This window comes from Enhydra lutris, unplaced genomic scaffold (genome assembly GCF_002288905.1).
Source record: "Enhydra lutris kenyoni isolate GAN:26980312 unplaced genomic scaffold, ASM228890v2 scaffoldscaffold49, whole genome shotgun sequence".
NCBI classification, from domain to species: domain Eukaryota; kingdom Metazoa; phylum Chordata; class Mammalia; order Carnivora; family Mustelidae; genus Enhydra; species Enhydra lutris.
Genome location: NW_019154133.1, coordinates 4,612,618 through 4,637,935, shown reverse-complemented (window position 1 = coordinate 4,637,935; position 25,318 = coordinate 4,612,618). Strand labels below are relative to the sequence as shown.

The 25,318-nt window shown below is 39.8% G+C and overlaps 1 protein-coding gene across 1 annotated transcript in view; it reads left to right on the top strand.

Moving 5' to 3' along the window:
• Positions 1-5,176: 5,176 nt before the first annotated feature.
• LOC111156778 (stathmin 2) overlaps positions 5,177-25,318 on the top strand; it is a 51,294-nt gene continuing 31,152 nt past the window's right edge. Inside the window, exon 1 of the mRNA XM_022517848.1 lies at positions 5,177-5,525. Within this exon, the coding sequence (XP_022373556.1) occupies positions 5,507-5,525 (19 nt within the window). The 5' untranslated portion in view covers positions 5,177-5,506. The remainder of the gene's footprint in view (positions 5,526-25,318) is intronic.

Here is a 25,318-nt window from a genome sequence, read left to right as displayed (position 1 = left end):
GGGGTGAGGGAAGTTCAGACGGTCAGAGAATGAGTTAATAAATGATTAATGGCAAAATATCACTGGAAAGCAGTATAATAAAATGTTTTTGCTTTTTCCTTCCATAATTCATCCTCCTCCTCCTTGTGTGATTTAAAATAAAGTTCTTAGGCAACTACTGTTAACAGTATTCACAGCGTAATGCTCATAGTGGGACTTCTGTTTAAAAAATAAAATAAGGGGCACCTGTGTGGCTCAGTGGTTAAAGGCCTCTGCCTTGGGCTCAGGTCATGGTCCCGGGGTCCTGGGATCGAGCCTCACATCAGGCTCTCTGCTCAGCAGGGAGCCTGCCTCCTCCTCCTCTCTCTCTCTGCCTGCCTCTCTGCCTGCTTGTGATCTGTCTGTCAAATAAATAAAAATCTTAAAAAAAAATAAAAAATAAATAAAATAAAATAAAATGGGACCTATGAGTTAAGTAGAGTGAGTCATACTTCCCCTAGATTTTTCCTCCAGCACTTCAGTATTGTATCCATTGTGTTCCCACTCAAATGTTGTAAGTAAAATGCTGAGTGGAATCCCAAGGGGAATCAACTTCCCAGCTTCAGTGATGTCCAACTAATACCCTTCTTAGACTCAAGCTGTAAATCAACTCATAGAGAGAAGGAAACAGTCATAGTAGTTGCTGCCAAGAGAGCAAACAGGTTTTCAACATACCAATTTAATGTAAAGATTCAATATATTTAATTTATATTAAGTCCTTCTTACGATTAGAACAAATTTGTTTTCAGAGAAGTTCAATTATAAAATCATCGATAGGACTTACTAATTTCAATAGGTCATTTTCCTTCCAGGTAAATTATACTAATTACTAATATGTACAAGTCCCATTTGAACATAAAGAAACCCTAGGTACAAAAAAGGAGATAGTAATTAACTAAGGACTCTTCATCTTTAAATAATTGATCTAAGGAGAAATAATAAGATATGTTCATTTACCATTGCAGAAAACAACTCTAACATGTTGGAAAATCCTGAACAATACAGATTTCATTATTAATAAGAAACACTAACTCTCCCTCCTCAGATGTTTTTCATTTTAAATAAACCATATTGGAAAAATGCTACTAAAGAATATTTGATTCTTCTTACTTTTCATTAATCTATAAGGGTTTAAGTATAGCAAAATAGGGGTGCCTGAGTGGCTCAATGGGTTAAAGCCTCTGCTTTTGGCTCAGGTCATGATCCCAGGGTTCTGGGATCGAGCCCCGCATCCGGCTCTCTGCTCGGCAGGGAGACTGCTTCCCTTCCCCTCTCTCTGCCTGCCTCTCTGCCTACTTGTGATCTCTCTCTGTCAAATAAATAAAATCTTAAAAAAAATTTTTTAAATAAATAAATATAGCAAAATAGTCAAAATGTTAGTCAATTAACTATTTTTTCATCTTATTATTTTAGATGCATTTCTAGATATCTTCAGCTATAGCTGCATTCCCAACCACCTAAAAAAATTCTTTGGCCTTTTTCCCCCCACAAACTTCCTTTGTAATCAACTGAGGCCAGACTCTAACAATATTTTTTGTATCTACTAACTTCTAATAATTACTTTAGGATTCTTTCCCAGACACTTGATTATTAATAGCAGAAAATCATATGACTACATTAGATTACATCAGCTAATCCTCCAAAGCAACTGTTCCTCTCCAGTTTGGAAAGAAATCAACACCTCAGTTCTCCTCCCTGAGATAATACACAATACACTGTAACCCACAGTAATTAAAATCTCTGTTAGCACATCTTGACTTCCACAATTTCCTCTTCCGGCTGTTAAAGATTTTAAAAAGTTAACAAGGGTCTTCTACCAATGTGAGTTCTATCCACCTATGTCCTTTAGGAAATGGGCAGTATATAAATAAAGGAACAATAGTAAACAGCTTATTCACTGCTCCCAACATGAGCTAAGCAAAGAAAGGTGGTTGAAAGTATCACAATGGTTTCACCACGTTCAATCCTTTTGAATTATGTTCAACAGTGTTTTATTATTGTCATTGTTAGTTCACAAGCATTTACAGACTTACGACCATGTGAATCATGAAGCCAAGCACTAAAAAGGACATAAAAATATACACTACCCAGTTCCTACCCTTAAAAATTTTAAATATATTGGAAATCACAAACATAGTAAGTATAATTTATTAAGCATCCATAGTGATTTAGGCTGGTTATACATGATAACACTTACCCTACCCCAAATCCTGGAGGATAGGTAACTTTGGGCCTTATTAGACACTTTACAGACCTAGTACCTATTCCTTAATTTGGGTATCCACCCATCCTTATCAAAACCACTTGCTTCAGGCAACTGGGTGGCTCAGTTGGTTAAGCATTTGCCTTCAGCTCAGGTCATGATCTCAGAGCCCTGGGATCCAGCCCCAAATTGAACTCCTTGCTCAGCCAGGAGTCTGCTTCTCTCTCTGCCTGCTGCTCTCCATGCTTACACTGGCTCTCTGACAAATAAATAAATAAAGCTTAAAAAAAAAACACTTGCTTCAGGGAAAGCTGATTCTTATCTCCGGACTGTTGGGGCCTACTCTACCTCTATGTAGTTAGATGAATAAAAAGGAAAAAAAAAAAAAAAAACCTTTTATTATCAGAGTCACTTTGGTCATCTTTTCTATATTTTGCAACCAAAACACCCTGATACACAGGACAATATTTGTCCTCCAAAATTAATAGCATTTTCTTGAAGAAATGGGGGTTACATTTTCTTTCATTGTGTATTTTTGAGACATTAGGGAAAAGGTTGGCTGATTTCATACTATTAAAGCCCGAAATTTCATTAAAAATATTTGTTGGGTGAATGAATTAGCTGAATAAATGAATGAACAATGAATAAACTACTGAATATAAGATAATTCTCTGTTCCTGTTTGTCCCTACCCCCCAAGCCAAATCTATGATTGAAATTACGATCTTAAAAGAAAAGAAAGAACAATAATTGATGATAAGTCAGCTCTTTGAATTTATTGAGTTTTTCTTCGCCACTTGATGACAGTGCTATCTCGATGTTCTATAGTTAAACATACTAACCTACCCTCTCCCCTGCTTGACATTACTTGAAAATCACACATAGGTGAGGTTAGGTGGCTAGCACTCAGAAAGTCAGAAATGGAAAAGAGAAACACATGTGACAGCTGTCCCTATGGATACTGACCTCCTTCTCATATTCCTATCCATTAGTAAGTCATGTTCACCATAGGAGGAGAGATTAGACAGTAGAATGTGTGTTTTGTTTTGTTTTGTTTTATTTGATTAAAAGTGCAAAAGATCTTATTCAACTGCTATGTGGTAATTATTAAAGACATTAATGCCATGTCTTAGGGATCTTGTTCTCCAAGGAAGCTAAAGAATGTGTAAAGATGTTACATAGCCTGAGGGGGAAGGGGACGGTTGGGAGAAGAATATTCTAAAGATATGAGTCACACAGAATGCTAAAGATCCTTCATCTCATGACTGGTAACTACTCCACTGAGAAGGAATTAGCTCTCACATTTAAAGTGGGAAACGACCATAGAAAGGGAGAAAATGGTTATTTATTTCCAGACCTTGCCAACTTCCATACTGCTCTATTGCTGTGTCATAGCCACAGACCTGTACAATGACAGGAAAAATAATTTCTAATCTTCCTGTTCAAGAAGTAATTTTATTGATCTCCACTTTATCTTTTATTTTTCCTATGATTCAGCAGGTCAGAATTGCTCTAGTTCCAGTACTTTCTATCACTCAGCAAGATGTCCATGGAGTTTAAATGTCTCAAAAGTTAATAGGAGGTGAAGAAATTTATTTCAGCACCAAGGAGAGTGCCTGTGGGGGTTTTTTGTTGTTGTTGTTTTAATGGTTTTGTGTGTTCAAAACTGCTTATTATTCATGAGGCTATGAAAAAATTTTGAAATGTGATTTAATAGAAAGTTGCTAAGAATTTATTTCATTCATTAGAATAATCCCAATCATTTCTTTTTATAAAATTTAAAATTGCCGGGATTTTGTGTATGTTCATGATTTCAACAATGTGTTATTCTTTCAACTTTCAAATGCAATGGAATTAACAATCCTTTGCCTTTTTTTCAAATGTCAAAAACCACATTTTCTGAATGGATCTAGAATGGAGGAAGGTGCAGTGAAATCACAGAAGTGTTAAATTAACAGAGATTAAAATCTCTATGAGAACAAGGTCTAAAATCTTTTTCACCATTGTGTCCTCAAATCTTGGCATATGATAAATGCTCAATGAATATTTATGTGAGTCTTCTGAGAAAGAATGAATTAATGAATGATGTTCATTAAGTCAACAGGAATGAATTAGTGAATGTCTTCTCTCTAATGACAGGTCACTTTTTGCACCTGATCTGGGAGATACTCACACACCACATTGCTCATCCTGAAACCTGAACACATCTTTCTTTGGTCCATATCAATGGAGTCTCTGGATCTCTGAAGAATCCTGCTCCAGGTCACACCTTTCATCTCCATGAACTGTTCACTGTAAAGGTTTCTCCTTTAAGACCTGCAAAAGTCACTGAGATCTCAATCCCTATAACCCTACATCTCCAAGTCAGAATGGCACTACCCACCCATGGTTCCTCCAGTGCTCCAGTCAGTCAGCCAAACTGGTTCTGTCCTGTAGCCAGATGAACAAGACAGGAAACTGACTTTCATCCTCCTCTATGAGGTCCCAGGTAGACCATAACTATTTGTCCCTATTCCCAACAGCCCAGACAGCCCCTTCCTTTTGTGCCAAGAGTAGAAAACACCAGGCCTCACTCTGCTGAGAGACTTCAACAGTCCAAGACATCTGAGTCCAACTGTGCCGAGAGACAAAGGACAATAATGCAGTTCTGTTTCAAGCTGCCACCATAGCAAGAAACAAGGTCACCCTGGGAGACTAGACACTACCAAAGCAGGGCCAAAGGTGAAGGAGAAAACATGAACAAGTAAACCCACGATGTTCAAACAGATGTTTCCAATAGTCAGCAAGTTGTGAAGACTTCTCAAAGTTCTAAATCCCTTCCCCTTTTTATGTGTATTTGTGCGATAAAACATGTGTGAATAAAGTCAATCCTCCTGGCTCCAAGGTAGACACAGCCCAGTTCTTAGCTCCTAGGAGGCTTCTGGGCTAAGGCTCCACTCTACTTGGACTGTACTATCAGGCCCCCAAAACGGGGGGGAGCTGCCAGGGAAGGACTGATTTCCATTTCAAACTGCATTCTGGTACTTTGTACTCCAGCACCATTGGCCGATCAATATTTAATGCTTGGAGATTCTGACTCTGCGGGAGTCATGTCAGGGGACCTTGGGAGCCAATCTGCTTGAGCTTCTGAGTGATAATTATTCATGGGCTCCTGCCTCTTGCTCTTTCTCTCGCACGGTCCCACTCTGCAGACTCAGTGCCTTATTCAGTCTTCTCTCTCGCGCTCTCCGCTGCTGTAGCTGGACCCTTCGCCTTCGCCACCGCTCAGCATCTGCACATCCCTACAATGGCTAAAACAGCAATGGGTAAGGCATCGCGCCTCCTTCTCCCTCGGCTCGACCTGGAGCCCACCTCTCACCTTCTCTCTTAAGAGATTTTAAGGCATTGGGAAATATTTTATAAAGAGAAAGATGTTAATGATAAAACAGAAACCGAGAAGGACGAAGGCAGTTCTGGGGGTTTGAGAAGGGCAAAGAGGGGGTCCCTGGAAATCTAAAACTAAAATTTTCTTTTGAAAGGAAGAAGCAGGTAAGTTGCCTTCCCATGGGAAGAGAATTTGTTCTGTTTCCATGTTTTAAATTAGGGCTCAATCGTGGGGGGAGGGAGCTACCTTTAATGTTTGCCTTAAATGGGGTTAAGGGACATTTTGGAAAGTGCTTGTAACATCCTTTATTTCTTCTCTAGTTAAAAAAAGGAAAATGGGTAAGAGGAGAGGGAGGTGGCGGAAAGGAAAAAGAAAAATGCGAAGTCAAATCGGTCCCTTTTAGGTTGTTTGAAAGATGGGTGGAGACCGGGGGGGGGGGGGGGGGGGGGGGGGGGGGGGGAGAGTTTGGGGGGGTGGGCGTGGGGGACGCGGGTGGGCAGGTGCAGGGGCGGGGAAGCGCGCGGTGGGGAGGGGTGGAGGGACAGCGGTTTCGCAGGCGCTGGGGTGGGGTTTCTTTGTGTGAGGACGGACGGTCCCAGGGGGAGGCACCTGCAGCGCTGGGCGCACAATGCGGACGGCCCCACCCTGTGTGAAGCCGAGCCGGCGCCCTCACTCCTCCCCACCGCCGGGTGCAGCAGCTTCAGCGGAAAGAGGGCCTGGTGGGGAGCGCAGCGCGACACCCAGGAGCCCAGCCCTGGGGGGAACAGCAGCGCCACGCCCCGCGCTTGTAGCTGACTCCGACTCGGCTTCCGAATGAGACCTGACCATTGCCCCTGCCTTCCCCACCCTGGCCTCATTGTTCTGTTTAACCGAGAGGAGGAAAAAAGTGGGTTAACATTCTTTTTTTCCAAAACCACATTGCATAGGGTAACTAGACATTGACGCAGATAAGGCTTCTTTGAGCTCATTAACCGTTTTGGGTAAAAGCTTCGGGAACCTAGATAAGTGTAGATATAATAATACAGATACAAAACAGGTCAACTTCTTAATAAATTGAGCCACGTGAAAATACCCGTCTTCTAGGTCAGACAGGGCCAAATAATGGCAATTTCCATAAGCTCAACCTATATATCAGGGAAACAGTTGAGACCCGAGAGATCCCCAACCGGTTGTACGCCTCTAAGTGCCCCCATGGTTCCAGCGCTCGGTGGCCCCCGAGGTGGACAGGCAGGGATGGGCCCGAGGTCTGGTGACTGCTGGAAGCACCCCTCCCCCGGGACACTGGTGCGGGATGCGGAGAAGGGATAAAGCAATGGACAGGGCTTGCTCCGCACAGCCCCGCCCTGCCCCACCCTTTTTGCGGAGCTGGGAAGACCTCCGGCTCCGAGGCTTGGCGAAGAAATGGAGTTGGGGAGGGGCCGTTGAACGGTCTGCTGTCCTAAAGCCCCCCCTTTTTTCAGCCCCGCAGTCCAGAACAACCCAGACACCCCCTTGCTTAGCGCAGACACCCGGTATTGCCCCAAGTCCTGGTGCCGAGCCCCTCCCAGCCAAGCGGGTGTCTCTGCAGAAAAGCTGGCTCGAGCCCCGCCCGGCCATACAAAAGCGCGGCCCCACCCCAGCCCGCGGCGAGACCGCAGAGGTGACCCCTTCCCAGGGGTGCGGGGAGGGTTCTTCTCTTCTCGCCCTCCCACAACCCGCGGAGTTCAGGCTACTTTCCCCCCAGTTGAAACCCTTGGCCCAAGCGGGGTTCTCTATCATTTCCCGGGACGTAGTCCCTTTGGATAGTCTCTCCAGAAGGGACCCTCACTAATCGAGCAAGGCGCGGCTCGGCCCCACCCCTCCCAGCTGCGGCCCGGACTAATCAGCCGCTGGCCGGGTGGGGGCGCTCTTGGCGAGCCGGCGCGTGGAGCGCTGCCAGCCCTGCAGAGCCCCGCGCCGCGCCCTGTGCTCCCCTCCCCGGAGCTGGGCGCTCTCCCCCGCGGGTGCAGCCTGGGAGACGCGTTTCTGCGCAGTGTCCTAAGCTACCCCCACTTCTCACAGTTCTCGATTCACCCGCAAATCCAGAAAGGTTCTCAGAATGAGGGATGGGGCGATCTCGCTCTGCGTTCTGCACACGCACCGGGAGGTTTCTGCTGCAGGAGGGGGGAGACAAACTCATCACTATCGGTGTTATTTCATATTATTATGATTATTATGATTATTATTATTACTACTACTCCATGATTCAATGGCCTTATTTGTTCAAAAGGTTTGAATGATTGAATTTAAAGATTAACCCTTGTTGCACTCTCTTTTTCTTCCTTCTACTCTTCCCTTCCTTCACCACCCCTTAAAAAAGGAATTTTTTGTTCTGTTGTTCATTTTACATTATAAAGCGAATGTGTTTTCAATTCCTGTCTGGATTACATATGTTCTTGTGGGTCGGGTATTACCCGAAGGTGCTTGCTAAGGATAGGGTTTGTGCGCCAGAGATTGCTGGAAAATTCTTCGCAGACAATTGTGACTGCAAAGGGTAAAATTATACGTATATAATTGAGATGTAATGATCTTCACTGTGTATTCCATAAGGTCATATCTACCAATCAATATACATAGGTTATGCATACATTTTTAACTGTTTCTTTTCTTTTTTTCTGAAACTGTTCTTCCAATTGCTGATTCTTGATAGTGTCTCAGTTCGGCACAGAAACCTGGATCCTGAAATGGTAGCCACCATTCCATTAATAAAAATCCCACCCAAAATATGACAAATGCAAGGGTTCTTTCTGTCGTGAGTAAGCTGTATTTGCAAATCATGAAGAGAAGTACAACCTCTGCAATACAAAAATAATGGATTTTGGACTTGTTTCAGTTGCACAGCATAATCAATTAATCACCAGGGCAGGTGCTTTTTCCTGATTCATTAAACAATTATTCAACATGATTGTCCTAGGTGCATATAGTATTCCCCATTATCTACTCTAATAAAGTGGGCACCTTTTAAATGGATATATAAATAACCAGAAGTGGAAAAATGAGGATTTAGTCAGGATTGCAACATAAAACTGAAAGAGAGGGGCACCTGGGTGGTTCAGTCGTTAAGCGTTTGCCTTCAGCTCAGGTCATGATCCCAGAACCCTGGGACTGAGCCCTGCATCAGGCTCCCTGCTCAGCAGGAAGCCTGCTTCTCTCTCTCCCATACCCTCTACTGTGTTCCCTCTCTCCCTGTGTCTCTCTGTGTCAAATAAATAAATAAAATCTAACAAACAAAAAAACTGAAAGAGAAATAGCAGTAGCTTATCAATTAATTATATATATGGTTAATACCAGTGAGTAAGCTGAACCTGTAGTAAGCATTACGTGACCCAGTGTAGCCCTATACAAAAAGTTAGTATGATGATATAAATTAGTATACCTGGTGGCATTTGTCGACACACGTCAAAATTCTCTGAAAGTGTACTTTAAAATAATAAATAAGATTGAATGGTTTTTATCATTAAAGTCTGGAATTTTTTTCAGTCACTATTCGCAATAGTTTTGCGAAGTGACCTATGGCTTTGTAGTAAATAGTTTTATCCTAAGGAGGAGGGGAGTATTTTTATTGTTAGAATGAGTGCCTCTGCTCTTAGTCATTAACATTTTTAGCAGGATTTTTATTTGTTGCACTAAAAACACATTTATTTACTTTGGAGATTTTTTAAATTATTAATGGATAGAAGCATTCAGTCATTTGAGCCAGTATGTCTTCCATCAAGTAGCCTGTGATGAAGAGGCTGTAAGAGGCTACATTTTGCTCAGATTCCACAGTGCCTGGCAGTCCTTTCAGAGTGGATAAAGCCGACGCACGCAATAAAACCCTACACTGTAGGATCAAAATAGTTACTGAGTTCTGTGAATATCTAGTAGTTTCTATCATCCAGAATTGCAAGTTAAATCTGTAAGGTTAAAAATGAAATGGGAGATGAATCAATCATTTAATTGAGCATTTTTGTCATTAATGAATCCAGACCATCTTTAGGAAAATTCCTCATTTGTCAATCACCACGGTTTTTTTTATTCCAACCGAGCAGCCCTGACTACATGCCCCATTCCATCTCAGGAGCTCCTTGCTCACAAGGCTGGATGATGCTGGCCCTGGGCAGGTGGCTACCTGCTCTGGGTGTGGCCATTCCCAAGCTGCTAAAACCCAATTCCAGCTCACGCCAATTTCCTATTTGTTTCTTGGAGAAACACATGCTACACTGTTGTCACAGGATCTGTGACCTTATATGAAAAATGCAAGAAATTGGCCACATAAAATACCAAATTAGCTGATGACCCAGATGTTTCCAGAACCAAGGCTGGTTCTTGTTTCCTGTTCTCTCCATTGGAAAGCCTTGGAGTCCGCATAAGCTTTCACCCCACTAGAGGGCAATCTAGTTCTCTAAATAGGTGATTGATTTTTTTTTTTTTAAACCCAGTTTCAAATACTATTTAATAAAATCTTTTTTTTTTTTTTAATCTGGAACATTCAATTGCTTATTCAATAAATTAATACCATACTTTACCCTGCTGGATGAAAATTTGTGCACATTTTCAAGGAGACTATTAAAAATGAGTGGAAATGAGTGTTAACCCTGGTTAGTCCTTCTCTTATGATTTTACTTTCTAGTTTTATTACATTGTTATTATAATATCATTTATGTTACTTTTGGGAGTTTGTAGTGGATGAATGGTAGAAAATGGTCAGTAGTAATAGCAAAATTATTTAGGAACAGAGAGTTGTAACGTTTAAATAAAGGAATAAATTAAACAAAAACATTGTTTAATTTATTCCTTTATTTAAAATGTGCTCAAGATGTTGGGGACATACCTGAATGTCAGTGTCCACCTTTAGGGAGCTTTAGGCTAGAAGTTAAAACAGAGATACAACATGATACTGAGGAGGGGGTTACCAAAAACAAGCCTAAACTAATTTTTAGGATCATCAAAAGTAGTTTTTTTCCATGTTTGAATTGGCAGGGATTTTTTTTTTCTCTTGTGTTTCACGTAACTATAATCCATCTGTAAAATATTTAATAGTTTCATATTACTGTGCTCCTCAAACTTTAATGTGCATATGAATTACCTGTGATTTTCATTAAAATGCTAATTCTGATACAGTAGGACCAGTTGAGACCAGACATTCTGCATTACTTACAAACTCCCAGGTGATGCTGATTCTAACCACCCAGTAAGTCAGTTTCAGAAAGAGAGAATTGTAATAGAGGTGTTCCTCACTTAATAAACTTTGGTATTGGGTCTTAATATTTTCAAATGCATGGCAATCTTTACAAAATATTTCACTTCCCCCTTTATACTCTTAGGGATTTATTCCTCTGGGACTTATGTGTTCTCTGCCATCAGTCTCTCATAATTGGATTTTTAAAAATATATTCATATTGTAGGACTCAGCAGAAGACCTTCAAGAAAATGTAGAAAATGAGAATTTGGCTGTGTGTGTGTGTGTGTGTGTGTGCCTAAGAAAAAATGAATATGGCTTGTGGCACAGTGGAGAAAGATGCTAAAGCAATATTGCTAGCTTAGTGTTATTTACAAAACAATGTGCAGAGCAAAGACTTCAACTCACAATCTTTTAGTTATGGGATAATCTAAAATTTGCCTAATTCAATTTGCCATATAGCTAATCCCATTTGCCACAGAGATAATTTGCTACAAATACTCCACATACTGTATAAACTAAAACAGATTAAACAGCACTAAAATTGCCTTTCAACATAGCCCATAAGTGTTACTTACCAAATTATTCTAACAGAATTTCTTCCACATGAGAAAATTATTAATAATTTATTGAGTATGGCTGCATAATTGAAAACAGATTATGTGTGTGTTTTCTCCTTACTTAAGCCAATAAAGGACCTCCATTGTTCCATACTAACTTTGGAAGAAAGTCAACCTAAAGGGAAAAAAAAAAAAACTGGACTTCGAAAAATAGCTCCAAAAATACCATATGTCAGTGCTCCCATGCAGTGGGGTGCATTCCTACATTTCTGGAAATGCTATCCTACAAAATTATACTATACATAAAATATCTCAAATTAGAAATACATTATTTCCCAAATAGAGCACTAAAAACAGTCCCCAATAAAACTGGCCCCACAGCTGTAGGATAATCTATTATGCAACGTGAAGTTGGATTAAGCCTCAAGATTATCCATTCCTGTTTTGTAGCTGTTGTTGTCAATCAACAGTTTTCCACTGCCACTGTTCTCTTTCAAGATTCATTTTTTTTAGCATAGACATAAATTTTAGAGTATCTATAAGAAAGGATTTTTACTGATTGATTTAACCCTTATATAGCATATATAACATGCTAGGCACCAAGCCCTTTACACATATTCATTACACTAATCATCCAATAAGCCCAAAAAGTAGTACTTTTACAGAGGAGGAAATTGAATCACGCGGGGGGAGTAACTTTTATCCAAGGTCACACAGTTAGATACAGAATTTGAACCCAGGCCAGCTGGTTCCAGAATCTGTCCCTTTAACCAGTACCAGTTACTCTTACAAATGCTCCATGTCAGAGGTGTTCCCACCATGGAGGTCAAACCTGTGAGACTGCCATTTTGTCTAACAAGCCTGAGATGGTCTTATCCTTTCTTAGCACCGATTCACTTTAAAGAGGCGATGCCTTCAAATTGATGGCTACCTTTAATTGCTAACCTGGGACTTATTAAAATAATTGTTTTGATTTAGGCTTTGGGGGAACAAGAGCTATGAGACCTTGGGGGTTGTAATGTATGGAACACATGATTGTCTGAGGGCTAAGAGAGAAGCAGAGACTTCTCATGTGGACACACCATGATGACCAGTCTGGAAAGAAAGAAAGAAATGAAGATCTTGATTTAATCTAATCAGTGTCATCATGGTTATTGCATTTTAAAATGGACACTTACCTCCTTACATAGACACTAGATATTTAGCTTTAATATTTTTTTATGAAATAAATCTAGAACTAAAAGAGATATACCGCCTAGGCATCCACATTTAGTATAATCATTAGATATTACTTCAAGACTCTTCCCCTTATTATCTCAAAAGCAGGCGGGCAGGAGGAAGGCTCTGAATCCCTTGTGAAACATTTTTAATTATCTTTTAATAAAGGAATCAGGTCCTGTCATTTGTCAAGGAGACATCTGCAGTAGTAAAACCTGTGTTTATATAACCCATTTTTATTAGCCATGATTAAAGATAACATTTTGTGTACATTTGTTCTCACAAAACACTTTTATGTGAATATAAAGGTTAATTAATGCATTTCAGCAATCATTTTGTTAGTCATCTGGAAATATAGCTTCTCTAGGAACTGTACTTAAGAGAAGCAGTCATACATTTTACTACAAAACCATAGCAAAAATTTTAAGATTTTTCTCATTTTCAATTTTGTCGACCTCCAGATTAAAATATCTAATACTCAAAAATTACGAAATTCAAAAAATTTGACCAGAAATAGATAATTATAGTTTTTGTATAGTACACTAAAAATAACACTGTCGGGGCCTGACTTTTTTCTTTTTCTTTTTCTTTTTTTTTTAAGCGAAGTTGTAAAGCAATGCCTGTATGAGTGCTTATTTAGCAGTTCTTTTGGGATAAGACTTTTGATGTCAGAGTTCGTACACCATCCATTGGACAAATAATTAGTCTAACAATAGATCATCCGAATATCAATGTGTCAATCTTTCAACCATTCAAGTAGCAGGTCTTTTTATCAGAATAAAAAGAAATTGATGAACTTTATCTAAACCTTGTTCCAGACATATTTGTACGAGAGAGCATTGTAAACTTTAATTTTTTGTTAGCACTCTATTCCCTCTTTTGGAAGATTTCCCCATGCACCGCAGCCCTGGTTGATTTCCATTCAACAACAACACTCACAATGAACCTAATGATAATCTTTCAGTTCCGGGTTCCTAGTAGATAGAAGTCTAACTCACGTGACAAAGTTCAGCCTGCAATATACTGCAATTTACTATTGCAAAACGGAGACCAGAAAATCTCAAGACGTTCCTTGATAGCACTCCCCCAATCTCAGCGGAAGGGGCACCAACCTCGTCAGGCAGTTCATCAACCCTGAAGTTACTGGAGGCTCTCTTGGAATCTTGCTATAGAACATCTTGTCCTTATGCCTTCCAAGTTCTTTTTTATTCCCAACACTAATATCTGTTGTTGTAATTTAAGTCTTGCAGCTTTCTCTGAAAAGCACCAGTTAGCATCCTTCTCATTCTCATCATTCAAACACATCAAAAATTACCAGTCAATTCTAGTCTTTTGATGTACAGATTACATGATTATCCAAGACTCCTTGTCACTTTAAAAATCTTTCCATTCTACTTCAGACTTACCTTTTCCTTTCATATTAAAAAAAAAGAGTAAACATAGAAGACTGAGAAATGTAAAAGTTTCAAAAGAAGAGTTAGATAGCATGATCTACCTGTAAGGACCTTGTAGTTCTTAGAAAATATTTACTTCCTCTATCCTTTTTAATCTTCACATAGTCCCTATGAAACGGACATAATATACATGTTGCTTTGTTTAAAATGAGTCAGTTTAAGCTCAAAGAATTTACTCAGTCAAGTTCATATGTGGTAAGCTTCAGGGCCAGGGCCAGAACATGTGTCTAATAAAGATAGATAGATAGATAGATAGATAATTATATATTCTATATGATTATAATGGTATAATATATTATGTAATATAATATATTATGTAATAAAAAATAAAACTAATAAAGTTTAGCACTTACTCCTCTAAGTCCTATAAACAAATGGGCATACATGAGGGAGGTCACACACTAAACATATTTGCCTCTAGCCCAAAGTCATTAATAGTTAATAGTTAATGACAAGACTTACCAAAGTAAAATAGATTCAAGCACCAATTCTCTTCTGAAGCTTCTGCTAAGTATCATGAGACTATAAATAAACATGACTCTCTTGCTTGGGGGAATTTAGTCTTTTGTAGAAGACAAGACTCTGTACATACAAAAAAGTTGAATGCCGATAGTAGTAGCTTAAAACCATAACTGGAAGTCTCCACCATTTTAAAAAATTTTATTATACTATCCTGCCATATTACAAGACAGTACATAATGCTACACAAAGAACATCAGTTAAAAGTACTGTGATCCACCCAGAGGATACAAACTTGAAATATCTAACTAGTGTCCTCTCTCAACCAATCCAGCCAGGGAATCCCTTAGTTAAAAGGTTTTTCCGGGGCGCCTGGGTGGCTCAGTGGGTTAAGCCGCTGCCTTCGGCTCAGGTCATGATCCCAGGTCCTGGGTTCGAGCCCCGCATCGGGCTTTCTGCTCGGCGGGGAGCCTGCTTCCTCCTCTCTCTCTGCCTGCCTCTCTGCCTGCTTGTGATTTCTCTCTGTCAAATAAATAAATAAAATCTTAAAAAAAAAAAAAAAGAAAGGTTTTTCCACCTTAACTGAGCCTCAGTAGCACTCAGATCCCGTCCTGCACCAGCGCCCCCACCCCTGAGGTTTTGATTCCCATCCCCTGGCTCTGAGGTGGGTCTCATTAATTTGCATTTCTAACAAGCTTAGGAGGTGGGGGGCACATTGCTGATGCTCCTGGTCCAGAACCACACTTGGATCAACCCTAATGCTGGTGACCAGTGGGGTACCTGGAACAGTGTGGGGAGCAGCATGGCCCTCTAGTGTGATTTCCCTCCTCTGAACAGCTCTGCAACTCTGGACTTGAGAGAATAGAGGACTTAAGCTCTAACAGCTCTGCCCCCTCTCCACATGCGGCCAGTGTTGCATTGCTGGAAGAGCCCAGGAGCAGGATTCTGAAGCCCTGAGCTCTCGTCTTCACTGTCTCAGCTAGCCAACCTTGGTCAGGTCCCTTTTCCTCTCTGTGCCCCTATTGTAGCATTATAAAGTGGCGAGATATTGCCTTGTCTGTTTCAGAGGGTCCTTTCCGGAGCCAAGGAAACAAATGTGAAAGTGATTAGTATCTGTCAAACACTGTATAAATGCAGCCAGTGGCATTATGTGTCATCAGATAGAATGCCTGGATATTTTACCCATGTACTGATGCACATTTAGAATGAATAACGAAGGAACAAGGAGCACAGAAACGGAGTATTTTGGTTTTCTTTGAAAAACACTTCCTAAATAATAAATTAAAATAAAATGTCGAGTGAATTGCTTGAGCAACAGTATCTGTTAAAAGTTTTTTTAAATGAACATCAGCTGAGAAGAAGCAACTAACTTCTCCAAAGCTTAACTTCTTGCAGTCAGTCCCCACCCCATTTTTTCTCCAGCCCAACCTTCTTTAAGGAAAGGGTGATGAATAGTGGCCCAAGATGGCAGCCATCAAGGTAAGAGAATTGTTGGGCAAAGTAGGTGTGCCCTTGCAACTAGAAATAGAAAATATCAGAGGGTTGAAAAGGAAAAGATAAAACTCAATACAAATTGTTATGCTGGTTCCATGTTTGCCCCTTACCAGCACCACCTTGACGTTCTCTACCTTCTGAGTCTGCCCCATCAAGCAACAGTACAAGCCCACCTTAGATCAAACAACCTAAACCCAAATGTTCATGCTGCTGAAAGCTTGGTTTAAAGCTGCCTCCAAAAGTTAAAAACAAAAGGGAAAAGCTTTGTATAATAAGAAAATGCAACTTGTCACGGAACTCAAAAGAATGCAAAATGCTATGTAAATTAAAAACAGCCCCCCTCCTCCTCCCAAAAACCTTAGGTCAGGCAGATTAGAGGTGGGTTGCATATTAGATGGACAGAGTTTTGAACCCTGCCCTGCTACTCACTATCAGATAATCCTTGAGCAAATTATCATTTCTATACCACAACTTTATCAATTATGAAATGAGAAAAATAATGCCACCTAAATCACATGGTTGTTATGAGGCGTCATTAAACAATTGACTGTTAAGTACTTTTTAATAAAAAAAAATTTAATCTCCTTCCAAGCCCCCCTAAATAGATGATGAAAATACTAAATAAAAGTAATCCTTTAAAGTAAACTTCTAAATTCTTATGCTCTGTGAATGTAGTAACAAATCTACTAGAAATTACTTGGAATTTAAGAAATGGCCACTATTCAACAATTCTTTGTGATACAGAGAGAGCTGATATTATATTTATGATGCAGCTACCAATATAGTATATCTCCAAGACAGATCGACTCCAGAGAATGCCAAAATTAAAAGTACACCTCTCTTGCATTTATTTCTCATGGCATGTTTCACAGTCATATTTCATATCTCATCCAACTTCAAATATATATAAAACTTCAATAAAATTGACCGTTCTTGTCTGCCCTGCAAGGCTCATCTACGGAAAATGTCACATTCAGTAGAAATAATTAAGAAGAACAATAAGATGTAAAAGTCTACACTGAGTTCTCTGAAAGAGCAGGAAGGGGGGCATCCTGCTGGCTCAGTGGGTTAAGTCTCTGGCTTTTTATAGGTCATGATCTTGGCGTTGTGAGATCTGCCTGAGCCCCTTGGCAGATGTTCACACATTGGGCATGAAGCCTGCTGGGATTCTCTCTCTCCTTCTCCCTCTGCCTCCCCCGCCCCCCGCCACCTCTCAAAGAAAGAAAAAAAAGAGCGGAGAAGTGGGGATTATATCATGTAACATACACACACCACACACGCAGAGTCTCTTCTCCTTACAATCTTATAAATCCATCAGTTTGAGCCACACAGTAAGAATGTAATATTCCTTAGATGACTGTGATGGGAAAAGACTATGGATATGTAGAGGTTCGTATTATTCCTCAGTCATTGATGACAGTAATATTTTTTCAATCAATAGTGTTTCAGGTACCAGCCAATATAAATCTGGAAGATGTTAGCAGAATGTAATCGTTAGAATAATAAAGATATCCTGAGAAATCAAATTAGCATTCATCTGACTTCTGACTTTACAAAGGCTTAAGGGAGGATGATTGACTACCAATAGAAAAGAGCATTTTAAGTATTTGCCTCCAAAATTTCATATAAATGTATGGTACATAAACTAGGAATTATATTTATGACATAACTGCAGACATATTAATAGAATTGTGTGCTTACATTTATAAGTGTTGTATAGGCCTTTTTCAAATTAGTTACTGTTGATTATAGCTCTCTCCGTATAAAAGTCCTCAATATTTTTTCACATCTAAAGGCCATAAAATACAGGTAATAATAGACTCCTTTCTCATAAACATAGAATAATGACAAAGGAGGAGCTTTATATGAAAGCCTTAAAACAATGTAAATCCTCACAAGTTCATAATACAGGCACCTGGTAGGAAAGACCAGCTTTAAAGAAAATGTAGATATTTCCTCACTTAAAAAAATCTAGCAGAGTTCTGAAACAGCTACCAAGCACAAAGTAGAGAGCAAAGAGCTGCACCTCTTTATTAGACAAAAACTTGGCTTAGAAAAGAAAAAAGTTGGGATGCCTGGGTGGCTCAGTTGGCTAAGTGTCTGCCTTTGGCTCAGGTCATGATCCCAGCATCTGACTTCTTGCTCAGCAGGGAGCCTGTTTCTCCCTCTGCCCGCCACTCCCCTGCTTGAGCACTCTCTCTCTTTCTCTGACAAATAAATAAATAAAACCTTTAAAAAAAAAAAGTTTAGTAACAGAACAAAATAAAAGAAAATGAAAGTCAGTATTTAGGGTGAAAATTTTTTTCTAAGTTCAGGGCTGACATGGAAGAAATACTGAATTAAGTAGCTTTGAAAAAACTGGATTTCACCCACTGAAATTTTTCTTAAAATGCAATCTCAAAATAGTGTTCACAGTTGCAGTCCATATTGGTTACCAAGTGCTACAAGCTATGTTACAACAAATGCAGAAAGATGTAGCTTGCCCAGAACACTGGACTCTGTGTCTTGGTTGCCTGGTCAAACGAAAGCTTATGCATCTAAATTAATTGCAAGGGGAACGACAGATAACAAACAGCCCTGAAGTTTTTCTATGCAGAAAACTACAGGTTTTATCACTTCTGCTAAATTTTAGAAACGAATGGGCAATAAGTAGGGTAGTCAGCTAAGAAGTCAAACAGGATTTCTCAGAATTGCTTCTGAGAAACTATTTGCTCTCCTTGAAGCAAATTCTACCGGCTTTCCCACGTCTGGCTTTCCTTAATCTTCCCTTCCTGTAAACTCTTACAGCAGATTTACTGTCTCCCAGTAAATGTGGGAATTGGCCATATATCATCAAATACACCTTTTGCTAACATCTTCCTGGTCACTTATTTCTTCCCTACTACGAGTGAACCAACCACATGCCACATATCCTCCTTATGCTCCTTTTCCCCATTTAATTTTTATGGCAACCCCCAAACAAGTTTCATTATCCCCACCTGACAAGGAAGGAAAGCAGAAGCCAAGGAAAGTTAAGTGACTTGCCCTGGGGTACAAATATTCAGGGCAGCGCTAGGTTTCAATCTAGCGCTCACCTCACTACACTCCAGCTTCCTCATCGTGAGCTGTTCTTAGTTCCTGTTTTGCTGCAGACCTTTCTTTGTCTTTGATCCAACTATGCTGAGGGCTTCTTCTAGGACTGAACCATGTTCCACTTACTTTGTAAGTGGCTGGTAATAACACTGCTATTGGCTAATATGTACTGAGTACTAACTCTGTTTTGTTCTATGACTATGCCAAACACTTGTGAGGGGTATTATCATCCCCATTTTCACAGGTGAGAAAGGGAGAGAGGAGAAGTCACACACAGCCTGAGATTGGTCACCCCCCCCCCACAGTGATGGGTCAGGATTCAAGACAAATCAGTCAAATCTCAGGGTTCACCCGTTTAACCACTATGTCTCTCTTGGACATCGTAGGAGCTCTGACTGTGTTTGTTGACTTAATGAGATAAGGATGAACTAAGAGAAGCAGGCAGAACTGTACGAAACGAGGTTCCACAACATTTCACTTTAGCCAAACCCAATAAAACTTCAAAAGGTCACTCAAGAATATAGATCAGTTTATAGAAGAAGAATCTTCACTAACAATACATTATGTCAGTACAGCATTTCAATTTCCCAACACATACCTAAGTCGATCCTTACAACAACATCCTATCTCCATTTTGTGGCTAAATAAACTATTCAGGTTTAATAAATTGTTCAAAGTGGAAAAGATCCTGAACAAGAGCTTAAGTCTTCAGCTCTATTCATATCCTTTCCACGGGCAGGGGGGTGGAGGAGGAGGGAAAGAAAGCAACACAACGTATACATGTAGAGGAAACATTCACTTGTCTCCTTTTTCTCCTGAATAGAGAGAGTTGATTACCCGCTGTTGTGAAAAATAAAGGTGGTGGGGGGTTCTTAAATTTTGTCAGGGAACCACACAACCATAGTTGTGCCCTTTACTAGTGCCATTTTGAAACTATGCACACAGCTACAGCTAGGGGATAAGCGCTAAGTGGGAGAAGCAAACAACTTCAAGTATGCAGAAATACCGGTCTGTAGCATAATATGAAGCTAGTACATTTAGTGGAGAGAAAAGTTGAACTCAATCTTGCTCCAACATCTGGGCTCTTAACCCCCACTTTATACCTACTTTCAATGGGAGAGCTCCTGGGCCACTGACCCATTCAAATATCATTTGCTGCTGATGAACAGCCCTACCTTGCTTGGCCCCCAATGGATAAGTGTTCACAGAACACCTTCTAACTGCCATACACACTCCTACATGTTGGGGGAAAACTATAGAAAACATTAAATGAGACACCTTCCCTCATCCTCAAAAAACTTAAATATAGTTGGGAAGAAACAATAAGCAGCAAACAAAATAGTAGAGGAATGAGGGCTAACCTCTACGAAACAAGCCAGGAAATGATTGTCTTTTAAAAGAGAAGAAACTCAAAGGCCCTTGCAATGGAAACCGTTAGGGTTGACTCACTCCTGTATTGAGGGAGATACAAGCCCAGCCTTATGGAATTGCATGAGTCACAACTGTGGGAGACATTCCTCAATTGGCCCACACCCCAGTACACAGATCCCCTGTCCTACTCCTTCTATTATTATTTGGCAAATGTTTTGAAGATGTGAGCAGTATTCCCAACCACAAGGCCACTCTTTTATGAATAATATTTGGGCAGAATAAATCTAGAAAAAAAAAAGACCATAGGATAAAGGCAATATTGTGCCTTCATATATTATGTATTACCACGTTGCCATTTGTAAAACAATATCAGCCACTTATGCCACATTCCAACCCACATTTGTCTCTGCAGATCAAACACTTGATTCCATTTTTGCTTTCCTTTTATTTTATTGGCAATATTTATCACCAAATCATATGGTATTTGCTGCCACAAATGAAAAAAATGCATGGGCTCTTGCAACCTCAATCAGTAAAACAACATGTAATCCTTCACATATCTTAAGAATGACTATTACTGATTCCAAAAGAGTTCTAAATGGTATCCAAGAAGCTTACACTGTGTGCATCATTTGTTCTGTCTAATAGTGAAAATTATATATTTAAAGCCAAAGCCAAAAATAAATCTATCTTACATGTGGGAAAGTGAAATTTGTTCTAATAGTTGGACAATTTGAAATTTAAAACGTGAATTGTTTTATGAAGAACATTATATGTTATAATATTTTATGTCATACAAATATTTATTATGGAATATCAAAATTTGGAAAGAGATGGGGTGCCTAGGTGGCTCAGTGGGTTAAGGCCTCTGCCTTTGGCTCTGGTCATGATCCCATAGTCCTGGGATCGAGCCCCACATCGGGCTCTCTGCTCGGCAGGGAGCCTGCTTCCTTCTCTCTCTGCTGCCTCTCTGCCTACTTGTGATCTCTGTCTGTCAAATAAATAAATAAATAAAAACTTAAAAAAAAATTTGGAAAGAGGCAACATTTTTGCCAAGTAGAAATATTAAGTTTTCTTTAAAATGTAATGCCTTGGGGCACCTGGATGGCTCAGATGGTTAAGCGTCTGCCTTGGGCTCAGGTCATGATCCCAGTGTCCTGAGTTAGAGCCCTCTGCTCTGGCTCCCTGCTCAACAGGGAGTCTGGTTCTCCCACCCCTGCTCTTCCACTCTTGCTCTCTCCCTTTCTCTCCCTCTCAAATAAATATGTAAGTCTTTTTAAAAATGCAATGCCTTAAAATAATTTGTTAAAAAATATATAGGTAAAGAAAATGCCTACTGCAGAAAACACAACAAGATGAATCTGTAGGTAACAGGAAACTTACTTATTTAAAGACAAGATTACTAAATTTGTAAAATCATAAAATTTCAGAGCTTAGAGCTATTAGTTATAGATGAGGAAAAGGTCCAGAGTGGTTACATGACTTGCTCAAGGTCATAAAATAAAAAACCTAAAGTTCTGAAAAGATCTTCAAGGTCCTATAACACAGTTAGCATCTCAGGCTTATTTTCCTACGTCTCACGTGGGACTGATCCAGCCAAGGGCAACTCCATGGGATCATAGTTTCACTTGAAAGGATCTCCACACATTTCATGATTTTGCAAAGTAAAAGAAAAATCTGTTCTTCCTGAAAATTCTGTAACTGGAAGGAATTCTGGAAGTAATACAGAGTATACACGTTTTAGTATTGGTGGGTAGAAGCAGCTATAAGCACAATGTATCCCAGGAACTTTGTATCCACACCAGAGGCAGCAGTCTTCCCACACAGAAAGATTTGCTTCCCAAGAGGATCTAAAATATGTGACCATCTTTGAAAGGTTGCCCCCAAGTGCTCTGAAAGAGGAAATTAAAGACTTCCCAGGTCCCTGCCACAATGCAAAAAAGATTGCTTCTTACCGCCAACATAAAAAAAGGTCAGACTTAGAAACATGAGAGTCAAATATTGAAGAGAGACATTGATTTATTAAAAGCCTGCCATCACTTTCATTTAGGATGCCCCTTTCCCATTTCTGTTTTCCATTCTGTCTCTGCCACGAGCATCACCCCACCATCGATCACCCCCAAAGGGAGCCTTCAAAGTAATAAAGTTTATTAGATCTGCTTTCTTCATCTATAAAATAAGAAAAATAGATGATTTCAAGTGTTCCTTCCAGGCCTAAATCGCTGTGGCCAGTGATTCCAACTGCTTTAGACTATGTTGTCTTTTGTTTATTTTTTTAATTAAAATGTTTTTTTAAGATTTTATTTATTTGACAGAGAGAGAGAGAGATCACAAGGAGGCAGAGAGGTGGCGGGGCGGGTGGTGGGGAGCGGAGCAGGGTCCCTGCTGAGCAGAGAGCCTGATGCTGGGCTGGATCCCAAGACCCTGACTGAGATCAGGACCTGAGCCTGAAGGCAGAGGCTTAACCCACTGAGCCACCCAGGGACCCCTACGTTGTCTTTTATATTTCAACCCCATTTGTAGCAGCGATGACCCCAGCTGACTGTAGAATGCAGACTTCGGATGCATTACTGGCTTTGTATGTTGCTTTACGTTCCCTGCAGAAAACTATACTAATTCAAGCACCAGTGTACAATCTGAGGAATCCTATTTCAGAAAATGAGTCTTTACCTGGCAGGTCTTGAGGAAGTAGCATTTGATTTCCAAAACAAAAAAGCAATTTTCGTCACCTTCCGGGATTAACCTGAAGGGCTTCTTTCATGCCTGGAGATCTGACGCTGAAGATGGCCCTGCAGACACATTAACGTTAAGGTGCTTCACGCTCCCCTCCAAGGCTCTGCTACTCCCACATCCTCCTGGAGCAACTCAAGAATGTTACTACAATAATTTTTTTTTTTTTTTTTTTTTTTACTATCAGGTAGTTCAAACCTTAAAAATATGTATATTTACTATTTTTTAAAGATGTATTTGTTCATTCTATTCTCTGTAACGCAGAGTGACCGGAGCACATACTAATGTGACTAGCAAAGTCACAGATGTATTTTCGGTCAGAGGGAAAAATTACCTGATTGTTCAGTTTTGGTTCACTATACCAATTACAGAAGCATGTAATGTGAGGTTTTTGAATGGATGGCTGAAATAAAACACCACTGAACGTGATTTAAAAATCTGACTTTAGGGTGTCGTTAAGTAAAATGTTACATACTGTGCATTTTGCAAAGTTTCATTAAATGAGATCCTGGAATTCTCATTAGGTTTTTGGAAGCAAGCAGAATGCTTGCCTTTCCATGAGGTTTTAGCAGCCATTGCCCGAAATAGTTATTTTCTATTAATTATTTGCATACCATTTAGGTTTCCTAAGAAAACATTTAGGGAGACTGATCTGAATGCAGTCTATATACTATCTAGATAAAAATTCTATCCAGTGGACCCTTAACAATCACACCAAGGTGAAATACCTCTATTCGTGGCTGATGCTAGGAACTGTTCTAAGTAGAATGTATTTTGTAGAACACACTCAGAATTAAAACAACAATATGGAGTTTTTCGAATGCATAGAAACCTCACACCATTCCAAGGAAGCAGAAGTTTACATAGAAACGCTTCAAGAAATATGCTTTCAAGTTTTAGTAAGTTTTCAGCCCAATAAATTAATTAAATCAAGATTAACATCTAAGGCTTGTCACACAAGTTGCTGTGGAGTCTCGGCTTAATCCTGCTGTGTTTTTTCACAATGTTTTCTATAAATTAGCGTGTTCCTCTATTTGCATACAGGCAGCCCATTCTTGTGATTGACAGATAAGTTTCTCTGAATTCATTTTCTGTATCCTCAGTATCTAAACCACTGGTCCATTCGGGGGGAAAGTCAACTGTCCCGTTAACTGAGATAAAATCATATGAATCTTATATGAGAAGTTTTTTTTTTCTTTTTTGCACTTGTGATAAAAGTCTTGCATTTTCCATTTCTGAAAGGTGTTGCTTTCACTGAGAACATAGTAGGTAACTTACTGTATTTGTAGTTTCACACCACTTTATTCAATGCAAAGACACACGTCATGGACTTTATTCTAAAATCCACATGAAGGGGTGCCTGGGTGGCTCAGTGGGTTAAAGCCTCTGTCTTGGGATCGAGCCCCATATTGGGCTCTCTGCTCAGCAGGGAGCCTGCTTCCTCCTCTCTCCCTCTCCCTGCCTGCATCTCTGCCTACTTGTGATCTCTTGTCTGTCAAATTAATAAATAAAATCTTTTAAAAAATAAAATAAAACCCACATGAAGTAGAAGCCAGAGCTTTTTTTCCGGAGAAAGTTCACACATTATTATAACAAAGCGAAAGAGGAAACTGACATCCCTATCATTGATAACTAAAATATTTTGGATTCTAGAAATTGAGCCCACAAATGCAATAATTAGTCTGGATAGGAAGTATGAGTTTTTGCTGAATTAAGAATGGATGGGAAGTATTTTTCCAGTTTTCAGCCAATAAAATTAAAAAGTAATGGGAAGGGGAAAAAAGTAATGGGGAGTAATTTAAATTACATAGATGCCGGAGGAAGCCGTTTTGCAGACATAATTCAGAGAACGGCATGGCAGCCTCAGATGACAGCTGCTTCCAGCTCAGGAGGCTGCAGGAAGGGAAGAGTCATTTGGATGAGAGAACTCTACTCACCCAGGTGAGCCGACTCTCCTGAGTGTCTGAGATGGCGTTCTCTCATTTAAGTACCCACCAATCTAGCTATCGCATTAGGCTATCATTTTATTCATACTACCTGGTAGTGTTAAGGCCTAAGAAAAAATTTCCTTGAATACTCAAAATTAGGTTGGCAATAAAGTCTTGAAATATAAACAGAATAAAGAGCTTTCATTACTCCGATAAACCAGTGTAGATCTCCATGTAGAACTGTAAGAATGTCTTTCATTAGAGGGAGA